Here is a 17,895-nt window from a genome sequence, read left to right on the forward strand (position 1 = left end):
GATTACCGCGATTCGTGATAATATTGCTCTCTGCTGGCGGCAATCCGGTTCCAGGCTCTTCGAAACGTTTCGCATTTGTTCGTGCCCGTGCAGCGCCGTTAGAAAGGAACAATTCACAAAGCGTCTAAATCGCCGTGTGAAACACGCACAATCGTAATTGATGCTAATTATTCGTTATTTGAAATCATACGTGATTTATTTTCCTTCCTGTTGAATTGTAAACTTTTCCAAAACGAAAATTAATTCGCAATAACTAAAATTGTTGATTAGTATTGTATAGTAAATAGAACGAATAAAGTGAACTACGAGGTTAGGATTGTCCGATTCTGGGCACGAATCGATTCGTCCAGTCTCCTTAAAGTATAACATTGATTGGACATTTCTAAAGAATAATTGAAAAGTACATAGGATTATTTGTCCCTGGTTAAACGTTATCGACAGACAGTGTCTACCAATTGTAGCAATAGCGAATGTCTGTTCTAGTAGAATGATTATTTTCAAAATAATGTTATGTTTTGATGGGTGGCAATATTACGATCGACAATTACAGCCAACTGTTAGTAAAATATAACTACTATTTTTAAATATACTACCAAACGATGATTACTACTTAATTTCTAATTCATCTTTTTCTCTGTAATGTCTCAAACATAAATATGTAAATCTAACCTAAAGAATTGGAAGTATACATATATGAGATATATTTAGTTACGAATTAGAAAAATCATTTTTCAAATCGATGCAGAGCTCCTTTCTAGATAATAAATAATTGTTTTGATTAAAAATCGATTTTTTTCCACAAAAATAAACAGCCTTACTCCAGGGACATTGATCGAATAATATGTTAATTTTTCAGGCAGAATGTTATTTTTAAGTTTTCATTCTTTGCGACTGACGAATATTTGAAAATTAGGCTGATGCAATATCAATTTTATTTGATCAATTGTTATTATTTTAACAAAATGTTAAAATAAATTCTGTATCTTCGATGTATTTTTTTGTTTTTCAGACGAATCGCGTTTAATACTCTTACCGCGTTATTTAAAATACGCTGTAGAACTTTGGGAATTAATTAAGCTTAATATGTTTCAATGATTGCAAAGATCAATATTAAAGGTTATGGTTTTGTAAACATTTCCGCTCGATCGAGGTATTTTCGTTGCTTCGTAGAAATCTGACCCTGACCGAGGTACAACCTACTTACACTCGTGATTTGTCGATCACACCAGTTGCACAGAGCGTCGTAGGTCGCTGGTACTTTCATCTTCCAATCTTCTTTTGCGAACGAAAGGATCGTTTGTATATTATGGATCAAACTGTATTAAACATCTTTAATACAGAGTGATTTAGACAGTTTATTGCATAATAACTATTTCTAATCTGGAACGAATTAGTCTGCGAAAAACTGTACGAGATTCTTTAAAAATTGGTTTGGACTGTATTTTTATATGAAACTTGGCTAATAAACAATACATTTTTAAAAGTGTTTAATTCTTTTTTAATCGACATATATAGAATTTGAAATTATACAGAAACTACTGATTTTATAAACTATTGTGGAGAGACAATGTTTTTTACTTTTTTCGTAAAGTCTGATAAAATAAAAATGATACAATTTTATACAAAGGTACTCTAGATTCTCAGGTATCGTTTAATTTTTTTTATCTAAGAAAACAATAAATGGTTTTCAAAATAGAAAAATATTACCGTTAGACAAAATTATAATTAATAAAACTTTTAATCTTTAAAGATAAAAATATTTTATTTATATAAATGTTGGAATTAAAAATTAAATATAATTACAAAATTTTCTATTAATAAACATTTTATAAATGTTAATATAAGATATTCAATATATATCAATCAAAATAAATTATACTTTACATTGAATTATTTACATTCTATACATAATTTCCAGAATCTCTTCGTGATTACAATGGCCTTTCATCGGACCTCTACAAGCCATCCAACTACGATAAGCTTGCACTCTCTCTCCTCTCGCCGCTTCCCAACGAGCAGGACTTTGCCATCAACGTTTGCACGTTGCTGTCGAATGAGGGCAAGCACATCTTGCGTCTCGACAAGTATCCCCGTCTTGTGAACATTCTTCTGGCGCACGCGGGTGTGTTCGACTCGCCGGGTACGCGGCAGCTCTTCATCGAGGTCTACTCCCGCGTAAGGAATTACTCGATCAACTCCTTCTGGTCAGATGTCCTCGACTCTCAGGACGTGATAGATCTCACGAACGAAAGGACGTTCATGAAGAAGCCGACCGCCAGCCCGCAAACCTTTTCCAGGCGGAAAATCTTGGAGAAGGAGAAACAGAACAAAAGCGCCGCGCCGACAGAGAACGATGAGGCCTCTACGTCGATGGACATCGATGGGGTAAGGCAAAATAATAGTTCTCGATAACTGACGGATTTTGCTTTGAAAGGAAACTTGACTTCAGTTACACAGTTTCAGTCAATATTTCTACTTGTTTCTGTATTGATTTTTTTTTTTAGAATATGTATGTAGTTTTTCTTTTGAAATATAAGAGTAGTAATAACGTGATTTTTTTAAGTTAGATTTGAAGTATATAGATTGAGTAATGTTCAGTTAGTGTAGTATTGTATTCAAGTGTTTGTCAGGCCAACATCAAATTTTTCTAGCAGAATAAAGGAAGAATTTGTATTTTGTTTTTAGGTGCTTCCAGATTGCCCGAGATTGGATCCGATTGGATCTCTTCAGGATGAGAATTTGAAAGATCAGAACCAAAACTCTATAAAGTTTGAGGAGGAGGACAAAGACTTGTTTTGTGTTGGACGAACACTAGGAACACAGGATCCTTATGGTCAACGTGTGCTACAAATTGCATCCATCTTACGGAATCTAAGTTTCACCCCAGAAAATGCTGCTATATTGGGGAGGAATCGGTGTTTCTTGAGATTCGTACTATTGTGTGTGAGAGCAAGATGGAGTAATTTGCATCAGCTTGGCTTTGACATACTAGGGAACATAGCGAATGAAATAATCTTAAAAGAGGCTGGTGAAAGGATAACAGATGTTGTGTTGTCATGTGTGGCGAAGGGAATTGAATCCCAGGACAGGTTTATCGTTATTTCCTGTTTGGAGGTGCTTAATAAAATTAGCCAACAAGACAGCAATGAAGAAATCGTTACGTTTGGATTAGAGGACAATGTTTATGAACTTATATGCAGGTGATTGTTTTGTAATAAACTTCAATGTATACGTAATCCTTCCTTTTATTGAAAATATATTTCATTGTTTCTCCATAATCTTTATTTTGAGTAAATTTATTTCAATAATTGTACCATTCTAACTTGTAAGAAATATAGAATATGGAGAATATGTCTTAGTTTGTGTGTTTGTTTACAGGTTTTTAGCTCTGAACGACATAGCACTTTTAGTGTATACCTTAGAGTGTTTATATGCTTTGACTTCTTTGGGTGAAAGGCCATGTACTAGCGTCGCGCGGGTACGCGGAGCTATTGACACGTTAGTCGCCCTTGTAACCGTAGAAGCGCAGAGTTATGGACCGAAAGCTTGTATTCTGATGAGAGTGATCGAAACAGTGTCCACCGTGGCGGCACCACCAAATACCACTCAGAATACTCCGGTTACCGCTGCTGCTCCAGCTGCAACAGTGTCCGCGTCTGTACCAACTACTCCGGCAACAATTACTGCAGCACCAGCTCCTGTTAGCCCAGCACCTTCGCGACCAACGACTCCAGCTGCGACTGCAGCAAAATCTACAACGCACAGTATGTATGAAGGCAACGTAGCGATCAATATTTTAAAATAAAATTAGTTCTATTAAGAAATAGAAATTTTGTTCAACAATGATTTAATATTTGTCTTGTTTTAATCTGTGCACAGAAGCAGTGGAGACAAGCAATTCCCTTCAACAGCAACATGCACACCAACAAATCATACAGGAAAATGAGCAATTTGCCCTAGGTTGGTTAAGAGCTACTTTTGAACCTGCACCAGGTGTGCGAATAGAGCAAGAAGAATTGTACAAGAAGTATCTTGGTTGCTGCACAAAGATTGGCAGACGAGGCGTCATTGCCCCACTTCACTTTCCAAGATGTGTTAGGTAGTTATCCGGTGTCTTGTGATTCTACAAATTGCATTGCATTAAACACCAACTTATTAACATACATTTATTTGTTGCAGATCTGTATTTGGTGGAAGCGTTGGACCAAATCCATTGAAAGGTGAAACAACTGGTACTCAGTATTACGAAGGAATCAGAGTACGGGCCACACCTCCCCAAGTAACTTATCCGAGCCAAACTGCAGTTGGGACTAACACAGCTCCAATTCCAGCAGTCAACACAACTCCAGTAAAGGTGCTTCCCGTACAACAGCGTACAATCAAGAGTATAAGTCCTGCTCCTGATAGCACGGCCCTAGACAATCCTGCATCTGGGCCTCAAAAAACCCCTGCCCCAGCGTCACCTATCTTAAAAGCCCAATTATCTGCCCCACCAAAACCACCCTCCTCCACTACTTCAAATACTTCGAATCAATCCCAAAATCCAGTCACCAAGGTTGATTCTAAAAGTCAGGTGGGTCCAAGTCCTAGCTTTCTACCATTCTCTCTACCACTCATGACCTTGAATCTTATTTTGGTTATGGTTTCACGACGCTACTATAATAATGGGCTTTCCCTAACAGAATTACATTATGCATGTCTCAAATCCTCTATATTCCCATTGCTATATATGCATGCAGATAAAAAGAAACACCCACGCGTGCGCACGTGTGCGCGTGTACGCGCAGTTCAAGTCATCGAAACATATTTTGATCTAAAATTTCTCTCACCTTTAATATATTAGAAATGATACAAAGAGAATGCAAAATCACAAACTTTTTTCCTATAAAGTATAATAGAATTCATTTTCATTTGTTTCGAATAAGCAGGACTTAACCGTAATCTGTAGTAAGTCTGTAATCAAATACAGAAATTGATAAAACACAAATGGTAAACAAAGCACAAGTATTAATTTAAGTATAAATGTTTAGTATTATATAGTTTGTTGGTTATCACGCGTGATACCAGAAATTAACTTAAAAAATTTTATAATTAAAAAGAGATTTACTTTGAACAGTATTTCTTTTAAATTAAGCATTATTTTGGAATTCAAATGATTTGCTCAATATATTTCACTTTTACACGTGCCAAAGATTACAATTCCATCCTTTATTCTTTTATTAGTAATTTTAATATATACGATATCAGCTAAGATATTTTATTGCTGCATGATCAAAGTAGATTTTGTATATCTTCAAATATATATATATTTTGAAATTTCTTCTAAACAATTCTAATTTGTATCATAGAGTAATACCGTATTCTGACTACTTTACATTCTTATAACAAGCATAAATTCTCTTTTAAGCTAGCTAATTTAATTAGTCTTACTTGATTCATATCATGCTTAGTAATAAATACAATACTATTATAAGAATGTTTAACTACTATGCCTTATCTATTCGACAAGACATAATATTTTCTTTACATGTAATTATTTTTACAAGTGAATGATTTTTTTTATTTTCTATACTTTGAAAAAAATTTTAAATTAGTATTGAAGAATATTTATTATACTTCAATAAATCATTAATAGAATAATAATATACATAACAAGTAGAGTAACAAAAGTATAAGCATTCAGATGAATCTGTTAAAATATAATATCTAGGCATTTAAAGTTGTTGCTTTGTAATTTCTTTTTAAAAATAAACGAATAAATACTTTTATATTGTAATATTTTTGTTGCTATGTAATGTACTATAATGATACTGTATTTACGTTACGATAATTGTTGTTAATTAGGTGTCGGTATCGCATCCTCACCTGAGTCAAGCATTGCTGTCTAGTGGTTCCCAAACACAACCGCAACAGCAACAACTACAGCAAGTACAACAGTCTCAAATTATCCAGGTAGTTGCAAAGGAAGATAACCGAAGTGGTACTACATCCAGTTCCATAATAAAAAGCCTTCTGGCTACTAAGGTAACGGTCAGCAGCGACTGCATGCCCAGTACTGCTGCGACTTGTGTGTCTACCCCTACTGCCTGTGTAACAAACACTACTGCTAGCATCGCATCCAGCATCAGTGCCAACCAGCTAATAACCAGCAACCAGGTATCATTGTTGTACATTAACAATGAAAACTGTAGTATTTTCTTTTGAGTTGTAGGTTATCAAGTTTGATATGAAGTGTTTTTTGATAATGATCTTGTCTAGTAAAACAAGATTGATCATAAATTAAGTCTCCAACATTTACAGTTGGAAATAATCTTAAACTCAAATAAAACTGTAGGATTACAGGTTGATTGAGGAAATATTTTTTGTGTATGAAAAACTTGTAATGAAGTAGAATTTGGAATATTTATACAAAACAATGCATGTTTATGAAATATTAAAGTGATAATTGTTATATTGGATAAGAATGCTGGTATAAAATATATGAGTAATTTAAGTCTAAAAAATACATTGTTATGAAATACAAAAGATTGCAGTTTAGAATAATTTAATTTTACATAGTAGAAAAATCATTTTACAGGATAAAATCTCACTTGAAAGTATTTAGTGAATGTATGTTTTAACAAATTTGATTCTGAAGAGTTTCTTAATGTTTGCGTTTTGAGGTAGACATAGATATTACCTTTCTGTCATGCGATTTTTCATTTTGGAACATGAATTTAAACAAAATTACCTTTGATCACTTATTTTATCTTAAAATTTTTAAGTATTCTTTAACAAAGTGATTTCTGAATTAAGTGAAGATATTAATAACGTTTTGTATTTTACTAACAAAAGCATGTTGTTTTCAAGTTTGAAATTATCTTTCCCCAACAGTAGTTAAGAAAATATATAATACAAAAAGAGGTTCTTTAAAAAAATATTAAGCGTTATTTCGAGTCTAAATTATGTCGCTTCTATAGGTTGCACAACGCCAACAGCAGCAGAGGTTATTGCAGCAACAGTTAACTAACGTGTCACAGCCACCCGTAAATACAACTACATCAACAATACTCCCAAAGACTCCCATCAACTCGAAACAAAAACCAGCTATTACACCCATTCCTGCCAAAAAGATACAAAGGCTTAATGGAGCCAAATTTATTATGACTAATAATTGCGACAAGGTACGTTATACATTTCAAAGTAAAACTATATGAAAGTTTCCAAAAAATCTTTCTAAATAAAAATTTTGACTTTCAGACTGAAATAAATGATAATGAAAATGTCAACCAAATCGCAACATCGACAACTTCTTCCACTGTGGTTATGAACTCGACGGAAAATCACATATCGTCCACAATTAAAGTATGTCGGCCTCCAACTGCAACTACCCTAAACAAAACAAACCAACGCTCCACTTGTACATCAATCGCTGAAGATTCGGACTCGACCAACAATTCTTTAGCGTCTAGTAGTGGTATAGGTGGTAGCAGAGATTGTTCTGGTGTTGGTGTCGAAGAAGAGAACTCCTTAACGAGTTTTGAAGGAATCCTCTTAAACGGTGCACCGAGTAACATGGATATCGATGTACAGGAGGATGGGTCCTCGAAAGATTCATCCAGTGTAACTTCTAAAGAGAAACCTTTGCAAAGTATGATGCTCGCAGATCTGTTAGAGAGGAAGGTCGAGAAAGAACCCATTTTGAACGGTGTCCTGGGAAAGAATTCGATTAGCGAAAAAGGAATGGACCTGGTAGAGAATCACATTAAGAAAGTACTAAAAGAATCTCCAACTGACATTAAAATAAAAACCGAGGTAGAAGAAGGTAATGTTATACAGACAGAAGTGTCTGAAGAGACCTTGATCGAACCGCCAAGAGGGATAAAAAGGGCCGCGAGTGATTCCGACGAAATAGATGTGAAGAAATTGAAATATTCCAACGGTACGATGTCACCGGATCCTGCTGTTGATTCGACAACTGCTGAATCTACTGTCTCGAGTATAAAGTCTGAGGAACAAGATGACGACAAAGATAGCGAGAAGGCAACTGTCTCATCTACTGCTGCGAACCTTTACGCCGCTCTGGCTGCAGACTGTATAGAAGATGAAACCGACCTCGACGAAAACGTAAATGTTAATAAGGAAGAACCTCCTCCTACGATAAAGGAAGAGTCTCATATATTCGTCAATCAAATTAATCATCATCATCATCAACAGCAGCAACAGCAGCAGCAGCAGCAGCAGCAGCAACAACAGCAGCAGCAGCAGCAGCAGCAGCAACAGCAGCAACAGCAGCAGCAGCAGCAGCAGCAACAACAACAACAACAACAGCAGCAGCAGCAGCAGCAGCAGCAGCAACAACAGCAGCAGCAGCAGCAGCAGCAGCAACAACAACCGTCGCAGCAACAGACTCAACAACAACTGCAGCAGCAGGCTCAACAACAATTGCAGCAGCAGGCACAGCAACAGGCACAGCAGCAATTGCAGCAGCAGGCGCAACAACAACTGCAGCAACAAGCTCAACAACAATTGCAGCAGCAGGCACAACAACTACAGCAACAGGCACAACAATTGCAACAGCATCATCAGCAACAATTACAACAGCATCAACAACAGCTCCAACAGCAGCAGCAGCAACAGCATCAACAACATCAACAACAACTTATTGTCGCGGCTCCTAGACAGATAGTAGTTCAACAAACGATACAACCAAACAATCAAGTTATTATACCAACTGCTGCGGTGAAGGGAAGACAAACGCAACCTCAGCCACAAGTTTTGCTACAGCAAGGAGCAGGAGGTCAATTACAATATGTTGTTTCTGGTGGTGTTCCCGGTCAAAATTACGTTTTGGCTCAGCCACAGACCACGCTGGTTCAGGGTCAAGCGCAGACTGTTCTGGTGGCACAGACAACGCAACAACAGGGAACGGGCGCAAAGACTATTATCATTTTGCAACCTCAAACGGCTGCTCAACCTACCCAACAAAAAATGGTGGCAGTCACGCCTCAGGGACAGCAAGTTGTTGTCACACAAGTATCGCGTCCTATTCTACAGAGCCCTGCGCTTGGGAATATACCTCCGCCGCTCGTTCCAACATCGGGCACAATTCCACAAACTTCCATAATAGTAAACAGTTCGGTAGCACAAACAAATCCAAACACGGTAACTGTCACAATCCCTGCGATGGCTCAACAGACGCCCGTGTCGACGAGCGTGCCGTCCAGAGTCGTGACGCCCACTCCGGCGTCGACACCACCACCCACCAGACCCACAACACCCCATCAAGCGGCTGCCACGCACGGATTGCCAACGAAACAACCTGTTAAAGTTATAAAGACTGTCAGTTCCTCGACCTCCACGGAGCCAGAATCTAAACCATCTACGAGTCAAAATCTACCGGAGAACAAGACTATCACGATAAAAATTGATCCCAATGCTTATTTGTGCGAATGGCGGGGATGCTTGAGGTAATTAGTATTTTCAATCTTTCGATCAGTGGCTTTGAATAGTGAATGAATGTATACTAGATCTTGAATCTTTCGGTGAAACTTCAAAGACACAATTTTTTAAAATTATCTGTAAAAACATTGATGACATAATTTAGTAACGTCTATTCTCGGGCTTATGTTTATTGCAACCATTTTGTTCGATTTGATGAGTATTATATTAAAATATTTAATATTTCGGTTGAATAATTTTCAGGCTTTGAACACAACACTTGAAGATTTTAATTTTATTTGTCACAACATCAATACTTTCTCTGTTACAATACTGGCACTATTTTATATTATGGTATATATTAATCTCATATGTCAATAGTAAATACTTCATCTTTTAATACATTTCGATTACCCTAAGTATTTAATTATTAAAGTGCTTGAATATTGTAAGTGAATATTAAATTAATCTAATTACAATTCTGGAGGCCTAAAACTAATCCATGTACATTGCAAAAAACTCGTTCCCTTTAATATTGCCTATAACAATTGATAATTAAATATATCTTAATTCATATTATCATACCGTAACATTTAATCTTGAAAAATATTTTTGATGCACTAACAAGGAATAAGAAACGAACGAGTATTTGCTTAACAATAATTCTATCCTTGTTTATATAGGAATGCTAACATTCTTGCGCCTTTGCAGACAATTCAAAACACCGCACGAAGTTTATCTTCATGTCTGCGAGGCGCATTGTCCAACTGGCGGAGAAGAAATATTGTGTCTTTGGGCAAGTTGCGATGCCTTAAAAAGGCGTAGGTTTTCGTTAATGACGCACTTGTACGATAGGCATTGTAACGCAGAAGTAAGTAGAATGTTACATATTTTCTAAAATTAGTATTTTACTGTTTATGGGAAGATTTAACTAATTATATTGAATATCTTTCTAGACAATGTCGATGAGAAGGAAACAGTTAACGGTGACTGGGAAAACCGAAGTTTCCACGTCGACAACGCCGACTCCTCACCATCCTGGCTATGCACCGAATGCAGCATTCCATGCAATTAAACGGCACGCCTTGGAATTTGTAAATCCGAAGGAGTTGATGGTTAGTTATCATGTAAAATTCGTGCACTTTTGGTCAGAGTAATGATAAAATTCGTTTAGCCATAAGCTAAGCGGTAAATTTGGTAAAGAGAGACAAAAGCACAAAGCACTTCTCTATTATGGTGGTAATGTAAACTAAAATATTACACGAAATAGCCTACGAAGAGCGCGAAAGATATAACGCATCCGGATATAGACTGTATAATCTGCATCGATATTTCGGAGAATCCTTTATAGTCCCATGGTTCTTAGAGTCTATTGAGTTTTGTTAATGTAATGAAATTTCTTATTCTCTTGGCAAAGCAGCAAAGGCCGACCAAGCCCGCTGCAGCCACCACAAGCTCTTCTTCCCCCAGACCTGGGCAAAATCCTCCACCAGAACAGGTAAAAAACGTGTTCAGAATTGAAAAGGATTCACGATCCACACACAGCCACAGCCCCTGTGCGCTGTTCCTGCCGCCTATATTTTTTTTTTTGCGCTTTATTTTCCTTTTGTTTCCGCACCGTGCTGGTTTACGTATATACTTTCTTTTCTCTTTTTTTTTTTTTTTTTTTTTTAATTTATAATCTTTACACGTTTCGACATATTTTAGCATGGAGTTCATTTTATTTTCATTTCGTAGCTAGCGTCGCTGTAATTTTTATGTGTTTACACAGTTGAAGTATTCACGATGGACAGGGTGTTGGTATAATGTTTACTTTAAGCGGAGTAACGTAGAATATATTTGTTGTGCTTACGATACTTAGGAGAATCATCTTTAAAGCATTAATTTGTGATTTAAGAATTGAAGTTTGAAATTAAGCGATATGCATTGCGCTTATATCTGAACGCAATAAAATGTATGCTCATGCAAAGGCCTTGATTCAGAGAAAATTCTTCAGGATATTAATAGACTTTTAGCGAAAGATTAGTTTGTAATTATATAATTATATTAGCTTATAATTGTATAGTAAAGATAAGTTTGTCTTGTGAACATGATGCGAGACTCTGACGAATGCGAACTATTGTTTGTTGAGTATATAAAAATTCTTAATACTACTGTTATTATAAACTCGATATTAGCAATTTATTTAAAACTATTAAATATACATTTATAAATATCTTATATTTGTATTTACGAGTGGTTTCAAGTGAAAATATTTTTCTTTTCATTTTTACGTAGCATGCTGTAATTAATTAATTTTGCGCTAAATTATTTGCTATGATCATTCAAAATATGTATTTCATGATTCATAAATTCAATACGTTACACATTCATGTAAAAAGTAGCATAATGTTCGTTGTATTGAAGTATAAATATGGAAAGCCAGTGTTCATTCTGGTATTTTATAGGAAGTCGTATAATCTGTTCATATTATATTTCATTCTTCAAATCTGTGTTTTTCATTTTGTTATCACGACTATTGTATTTTTTTACTAATGTTCAAATTTGTTGCGACTAATTAATTCAAACATCATTAAATAATCGTCACATTTGTATAGACATATTTGTTTTGACAGTAATCAAAAGTGTGTGACTAGTTGATTTTGTATATTTTTACTTTGATACACGATCGAGGTTTTTATGCTTCCAGTTCTAAATGGTTTTACTTTTTTTTCAACAGGACGACAACGAAGGTCCAGTGACCAAAAGTATTCGCTTGACAGCAGCTCTTATTCTCAGAAACCTAGTCATATATTCAACACATGGCAGAAGGTAAAATATTATTTTAAACTATCTAATGAAGATTGTATTATAATTTTCATAAAACATAAATATATATTTATATTTTCCTCTTTTAATCTATTCGATAATCTACATATTCCTTATTGTTCAGATAATATCTATAAACGTTTCTAATTCTTTTTAGGCACCTCAGAGCATATGAACCACATTTGGCAGGTGTGGCATTGAGTAACGTTGAATCATCGAGAACAATCGCACAAGTTCTGTACGATATGAACGATCAAAGCAGCAGTAGCCATAGGTGACCTCTTGAACCAGGCCTCTAAAAGAAAGCTCTTTAATGTTGCGAGCAGCGATCAACCTGTTTATTTTGAATCTTAGTGTAAAGTGAAAGAAAAACAGAGAAGTAATAATGTAAGGTTACGAGATTGCAATCGATTGCAAAAAAAAAGTGTGCTTGTGCGTTAAAACGAAGGAAGGAACGGTCAAGAGGAGAAAGTACTAAGAGGAAGAGGATGACACGGCAATGTTCCATATTATTAAAAGAGGCCTATAAACTTACTAGGCAAGCCGATTTGCCGATTTAGACTATAATAATGTACTGTAACTAGTAACCACGAACGAAAGACAGTAGTTGAAGTGATGCGGATTCAGTGATAAAGAAAAAAGAAGAAAAACAAAAAACGAGATAATATTTCAAATTTAATATTAATATTTATTTTCTCAACAAGAAGCGAAAGAAATGTTTTTAGTAATCGTGTACAAAAAAAAAGGGCGAAGAAAATACTTTATGGACGTTATAGTTAATTACAATCAATATTATATTATTATATTATATTATATTATATTATTATTATTATTATTATTATTAATTATTATTAATATTATTATTATTGTATGTTTTTCATAAGTCACCAAGAAAACCTAGATTGTAAAGAAACCTTTTTATGAAATGTATTTGTTAGGAATTTATCATTTTTTGCTTATAATTGCATATTGCAATTACATGGCTATATTATCGTCTCTCTTTTGTTTTATTATCGAGTAATCTTACTGTCAGACGTGTGTTGGTAAGGCATCGCAAATAGCGTAATTAACATTGGCATACACCGACCGAAAGAGTCCGTCGTAAATCTAAGAATTCCTCTTCTGCTTTAGATCAGTTTCTAGCTCGGGAACTTCTAGCCGTGTTCAACTTCGGTAACTTTGCCTCGAATACATTTAAGGAAATTTTATACTTTTTCGGCAAATCTAAACGTATCGTGTCGAAAACGAATTTACTTTGTCGTCTATTGCACGTGAAAAAGAGATACGATCCGATTTATATAAATCTTGGAACGCTGAGAAAACGATGACGCATCCCACATAAAGCTGCAACTTCGATTTGATCGAGTTTAAAAGATCAATTATCACTTCCGAGTTGACTGTGTGTATTATAGATACAGGTGTAAGTATATTTATACTTGGAATTAGAAGGGCCTAAATGTCGTTTAAGCCAGTGTTTTTCAAATTTTCAGAACTAAAAAGAGTGGAAGAAGAGAAACTTGTTAGGACACACTTTTCCAAGGGGAACCGTTTCCAACTATAGTTCCATTTTAACAGTTTTCTTCGAGATACAGCGATTGCAATTATTTTATTTGAATTCATAACGCATATGCCTGACTAATGCATCGATTGAATGTTGTATAAGAAATCAAGGTTATAGAAATTTTTTAAACTGATTGGTTTGAACTAATCAAAATCGTTAATTATATCAGAATCATAAATATTTTTCTTTGTCTTTTTTCTTCGTAAAATGATGTTCAAAGATCACTTTTCAACTAATTGCCATTCGATTCGTGTGTCTTACTTTTTAACAAAACAACCCTTTTGACTAAAATCTGAAACGCGCGATGCTTTATACAGATTTCTTTTTAAGAAACCGATTTTTAATTGAACAATTATCATGGCACGCGATCTTTTTTTCTCGCTCTCGTGTTATTTTTCGCTCGTAAATATAGAAATATTATCGACTTATTTGTATTATAGCTGTACAAAAAGCGAAGGATTAAAGAAAATAATGTACCATGAAATGGTAATAATTTCAGTTCGTTTCGCAAAATTGAAAGTGAAAAGGTAAAAGAAAATCGACCAAAATTCTTTCCTTTGCCCATAATTTTAGTTGGTTCATCGGAACGAGTTAAATTCGTTGTGATTCGCGCAAAGCGTTACTTTGGTTCATTTCTTAAACTTTAAATGAACGAGCCGAGGATTTTATCGTAATCAGACGTCATGATTACTTGCAAAGATAATTCGCATTTACGCGTGTCGTTCGTCGAATTACCCAGGTACTTGGACGGGGTCGCAAATTAAGATTAAGACGGTCATATTGAGTAAAGTTTAAACAAAAAAAAACTATATATATACAATTATAAATATTTGTACATAATGCCTGTATTTCATTCACGATGTTACGAGCTCTGTATAAATTTCTTAAGGGTGTAAGATTAAAACGTCTGACGAAGCGAAGTGAGAAAGTTCTGTATTATAATAGATTATGACAAGACGTAGGAGTTGCAAAGTATGAATTTTTTGTAATTATCGAATCGATGAGACAGCGGACGCTGAGAAAGAGAAAATACTGGCTGGCACCGATTGTAACGAAGAAGCCGGAAATCTCTATGATAACAACATCCGTAAACTGTAAAACGATGAAACTTTGTGCGAGCCTCTATTATGTATTTTATATATAAATTACACACCCACCCACACATACACACGCGCGCACACACACATACACATACACAATATAAGTATACATATACATATATACATAAATCAAATTGAATAGCTGAACGTTTAGAAAAGAAGAGAAAATCTTATGAGAGGCTTTTTATTTTTATTATTTGTAATTACCTAGTTTACATGTTCAACGTTTCGTACGATCATCGAGATCATAACATATGTGTAAAGGAATAAAAGAATGATATAATAAATTACTAAATACGAAGGAGAACTATTAAAAAGTAAACATACAAATCACTTGGATGTTTATTCTCTGTTTGCATTCATTGCGGAATCGAGGCAGTCTCAGCGTACCTGACCAGACATCCATTAATATTATTCTGAATCGAATGTGTATGAAGTTTTGCTATTGCTTTGCCATATTATCATCTGCACGAACACGTACACCACAAAGAATGAGTTAAATACAATAATTAATTTGTAAGCTGGTTATGTTCTTTACTTTAATGTTTCATGATCCAAACATTTATCCCTTATTTTGTTTACTTAATTAATTTTGGACGATTAATATGTAATAAATAATTTGTTTTGCTACATGCTGGGATGAAATGTAAACATTCTTGAATTTCAAAGGGTTGTTAGTAAGACTCTAATAATTTTGGCTTACATACTTTGTAGGGTCCACATTTTTAAGAATTGTAGAAACCAGTTTAATTTAATATTAATTCAAATACAGTATTACATATTTGTCTACAAGTCATCAAATTGTGTTTTTATTAATTCAGCAAGTAAAGTACAAAAGTAATACAATAGAATAAACTATGCTTAAAATATCAGTCATGCATACAATACAATAACAATTTGCATTAAATATTAATGCTAGTACAGTCTTACAATTTATCGATTTAAGATTTACAATTTTGAGTACTCTATTGCAAGATTATGTTCACTAACTTTATTTGCAAATATTCGTTATACTACTAAAAATTTAATGATTACCCAAAAAGTTGTAGTTCAAAGTATAAAACTTCAACTCTTGGTAATATAATAATACACAGAAATTTTCTTATTACTTTTATATTACTATAATTGACATATTGTTCCACATAAATTTATAAAACTATGATTTAGAGTTACAAACAACTCAGCTCTGCTTAGATATAAAAAAACTTCCTCATTTATAGAAATATTTCAAGTAAGTTAAAAACTAAAACTTTATGATAGATTACCTTAAAAAACATAAACTTATTTTAAATACTGCAAACTGATTAACATTGGTCTTAATTATGTTTCAATTTTACATAAGTTTTTAACACAGTACACATGTTCCTGTTTCCACTACTTTTTCTCTACTGTAGTTTCTATCATTAAATGTAATACAAGAAATTGAGGTGGCAGTAGTAATATATAAATTGGATGACTGTGTATAAACAGTCGTTAATAATTCTGATACTTTACAATCTTTCAATGATTGATTTGTAAAGTTACCGTGACTATGTTTACTAGAGTCAACGAATTTATTAACTTTACACTGTACCGATTTCAATTGCCTGAACACAGTGGGTATCTGCACTTTACTTTGTGAAAATCTAGATTTTATCAATCTTTGATTACGCATGACACATGAATTAATAATGCATGTTGGTCTAAAATTCATAAATTCCAACTTTTTATACTTGGATTTTAAATGTGTATTATTTACACCTTTTGTCAAAAGTATCATTATAGTTTTTTCTTGACAGCACGAACTTTCTTGTTTGCCATTTACATGTGTTAAATTAATTGCACATCCTTCCCTTTTCAAAGGATAACTCATTACTTCCTTTAATGTAGTTCCCTTAATTTGTTTCGTTTCTAAATTTCCATTAAACAGAGCACTAGTCTGACTAGAGCATGAAATATGACAAAAACAATTTTTGTTGCCTAATAAGTTTGTTTTTATAGGTGTAGATGTAGCAAGTGGTCTTAAATTTGAATGATCTAGAATAAAACATGGTACAGACCATGTTTGTTTACCTTGTACATTTTGAATTTTCTTTAAATTATTACTTTTTATTACATTATTATAAAAATTGTGATACTCTTTCTCATCATTTTTATTTCTCTGTTGTCCTGTATCATTTTTATTGCCTCTATTAATTTGTTCAGTATGTGTCCTTCTTTTATGTATTTTCTGGGTAGCTACAGTTATTTTTTTAACTTTGTGCGAATCAATATTGTTTTTTGATTTTGAGAGTATATCCTGTACACATTTGACATATCTGATCTTGCTTTGACTAGGCTCTTGTATAGAGATATTTTCCTTCTCTGGTTTCTGGGTAAACATGTCTCTTTGTTGTTTAATATTATGAATGTTTTTAATGTTTGATGTAACATTTATACTGTATTCAGTAAAAGGCACAACTTTTTCACTTACTTTCTTCTTAATGTTCATGTTCTTATTCATAAGTATTAATTGTTCTTCCAAAGTTTTAGTGCATTTTTTAATTTCCTTTAATATTCTCAAACATTCCGGTTTTAATAACTCGCTGATTGTTGTAAAGGAATCTAATGCTGTAACCTCACTCTTTGTATTCTTCACATTTTTTACATTCTTTACATTACAATTTATATTTTTACATTTTACATCTCTATGCTGGCTATCACGAGTATTGCAATTTACTATGGTTTTATTGTTCAATTTTTTTATTTCTTTCAGTATACTTTGCAGTGGGTTTAAGATAGTATCAGCTGTATTTACAGGTTCCTTTTCTGATTTACTAAAGTAAAAATTTGCTTCAGGTTTTAAATAATTATTTGTCATAATATTACCCATAGATTTTACATCTATGTTTGTATTTCCATATTTAATATCTTGTCCTGTATTCAGTGTAGAATAGTTAGTGAAATTATGGTTTGTATGAGTGAAATAATACCTTCTTTGTTCACTCAATAAATCTTTTAATTGCTTACTTTTTATCAATCTGTTAC

At 33.9% G+C, this 17,895-nt stretch overlaps 1 protein-coding gene across 5 annotated transcripts in view; it reads left to right on the top strand.

The window, feature by feature from the left end:
• Bap170 (Brahma associated protein 170kD) overlaps nucleotides 1-13,081 on the top strand; it is a 78,272-nt gene extending 65,191 nt beyond the window's left edge. The window contains exons 5-17 of one of the 5 annotated variants that reach the window (XM_076323410.1): nucleotides 1,919-2,385; nucleotides 2,686-3,200; nucleotides 3,379-3,764; nucleotides 3,880-4,099; nucleotides 4,180-4,573; nucleotides 5,845-6,156; nucleotides 6,960-7,163; nucleotides 7,240-9,449; nucleotides 10,132-10,291; nucleotides 10,377-10,535; nucleotides 10,841-10,918; nucleotides 12,140-12,231; nucleotides 12,386-13,043. In XM_076323410.1, the coding sequence (XP_076179525.1) occupies nucleotides 1,919-2,385; nucleotides 2,686-3,200; nucleotides 3,379-3,764; nucleotides 3,880-4,099; nucleotides 4,180-4,573; nucleotides 5,845-6,156; nucleotides 6,960-7,163; nucleotides 7,240-9,449; nucleotides 10,132-10,291; nucleotides 10,377-10,535; nucleotides 10,841-10,918; nucleotides 12,140-12,231; nucleotides 12,386-12,506 (5,318 nt within the window). In that variant the 3' untranslated portion in view covers nucleotides 12,507-13,043. Of the gene's footprint in view, nucleotides 1-1,918; nucleotides 2,386-2,685; nucleotides 3,201-3,378; nucleotides 3,765-3,879; nucleotides 4,100-4,179; nucleotides 4,574-5,844; nucleotides 6,157-6,959; nucleotides 7,164-7,239; nucleotides 9,450-10,131; nucleotides 10,292-10,376; nucleotides 10,536-10,840; nucleotides 10,919-12,139; nucleotides 12,232-12,385 lie in introns of all 5 variants that reach the window. The other 4 variants (XM_076323414.1, XM_076323415.1, XM_076323411.1 and 1 more) reach the window with 4 other exon arrangements.
• Nucleotides 13,082-17,895: the final 4,814 nt, after the last annotated feature.

The sequence above is a fragment of the Ptiloglossa arizonensis genome, chromosome 11 (assembly GCF_051014685.1).
Source record: "Ptiloglossa arizonensis isolate GNS036 chromosome 11, iyPtiAriz1_principal, whole genome shotgun sequence".
Classification (NCBI taxonomy): Eukaryota; Metazoa; Arthropoda; class Insecta; order Hymenoptera; family Colletidae; genus Ptiloglossa; species Ptiloglossa arizonensis.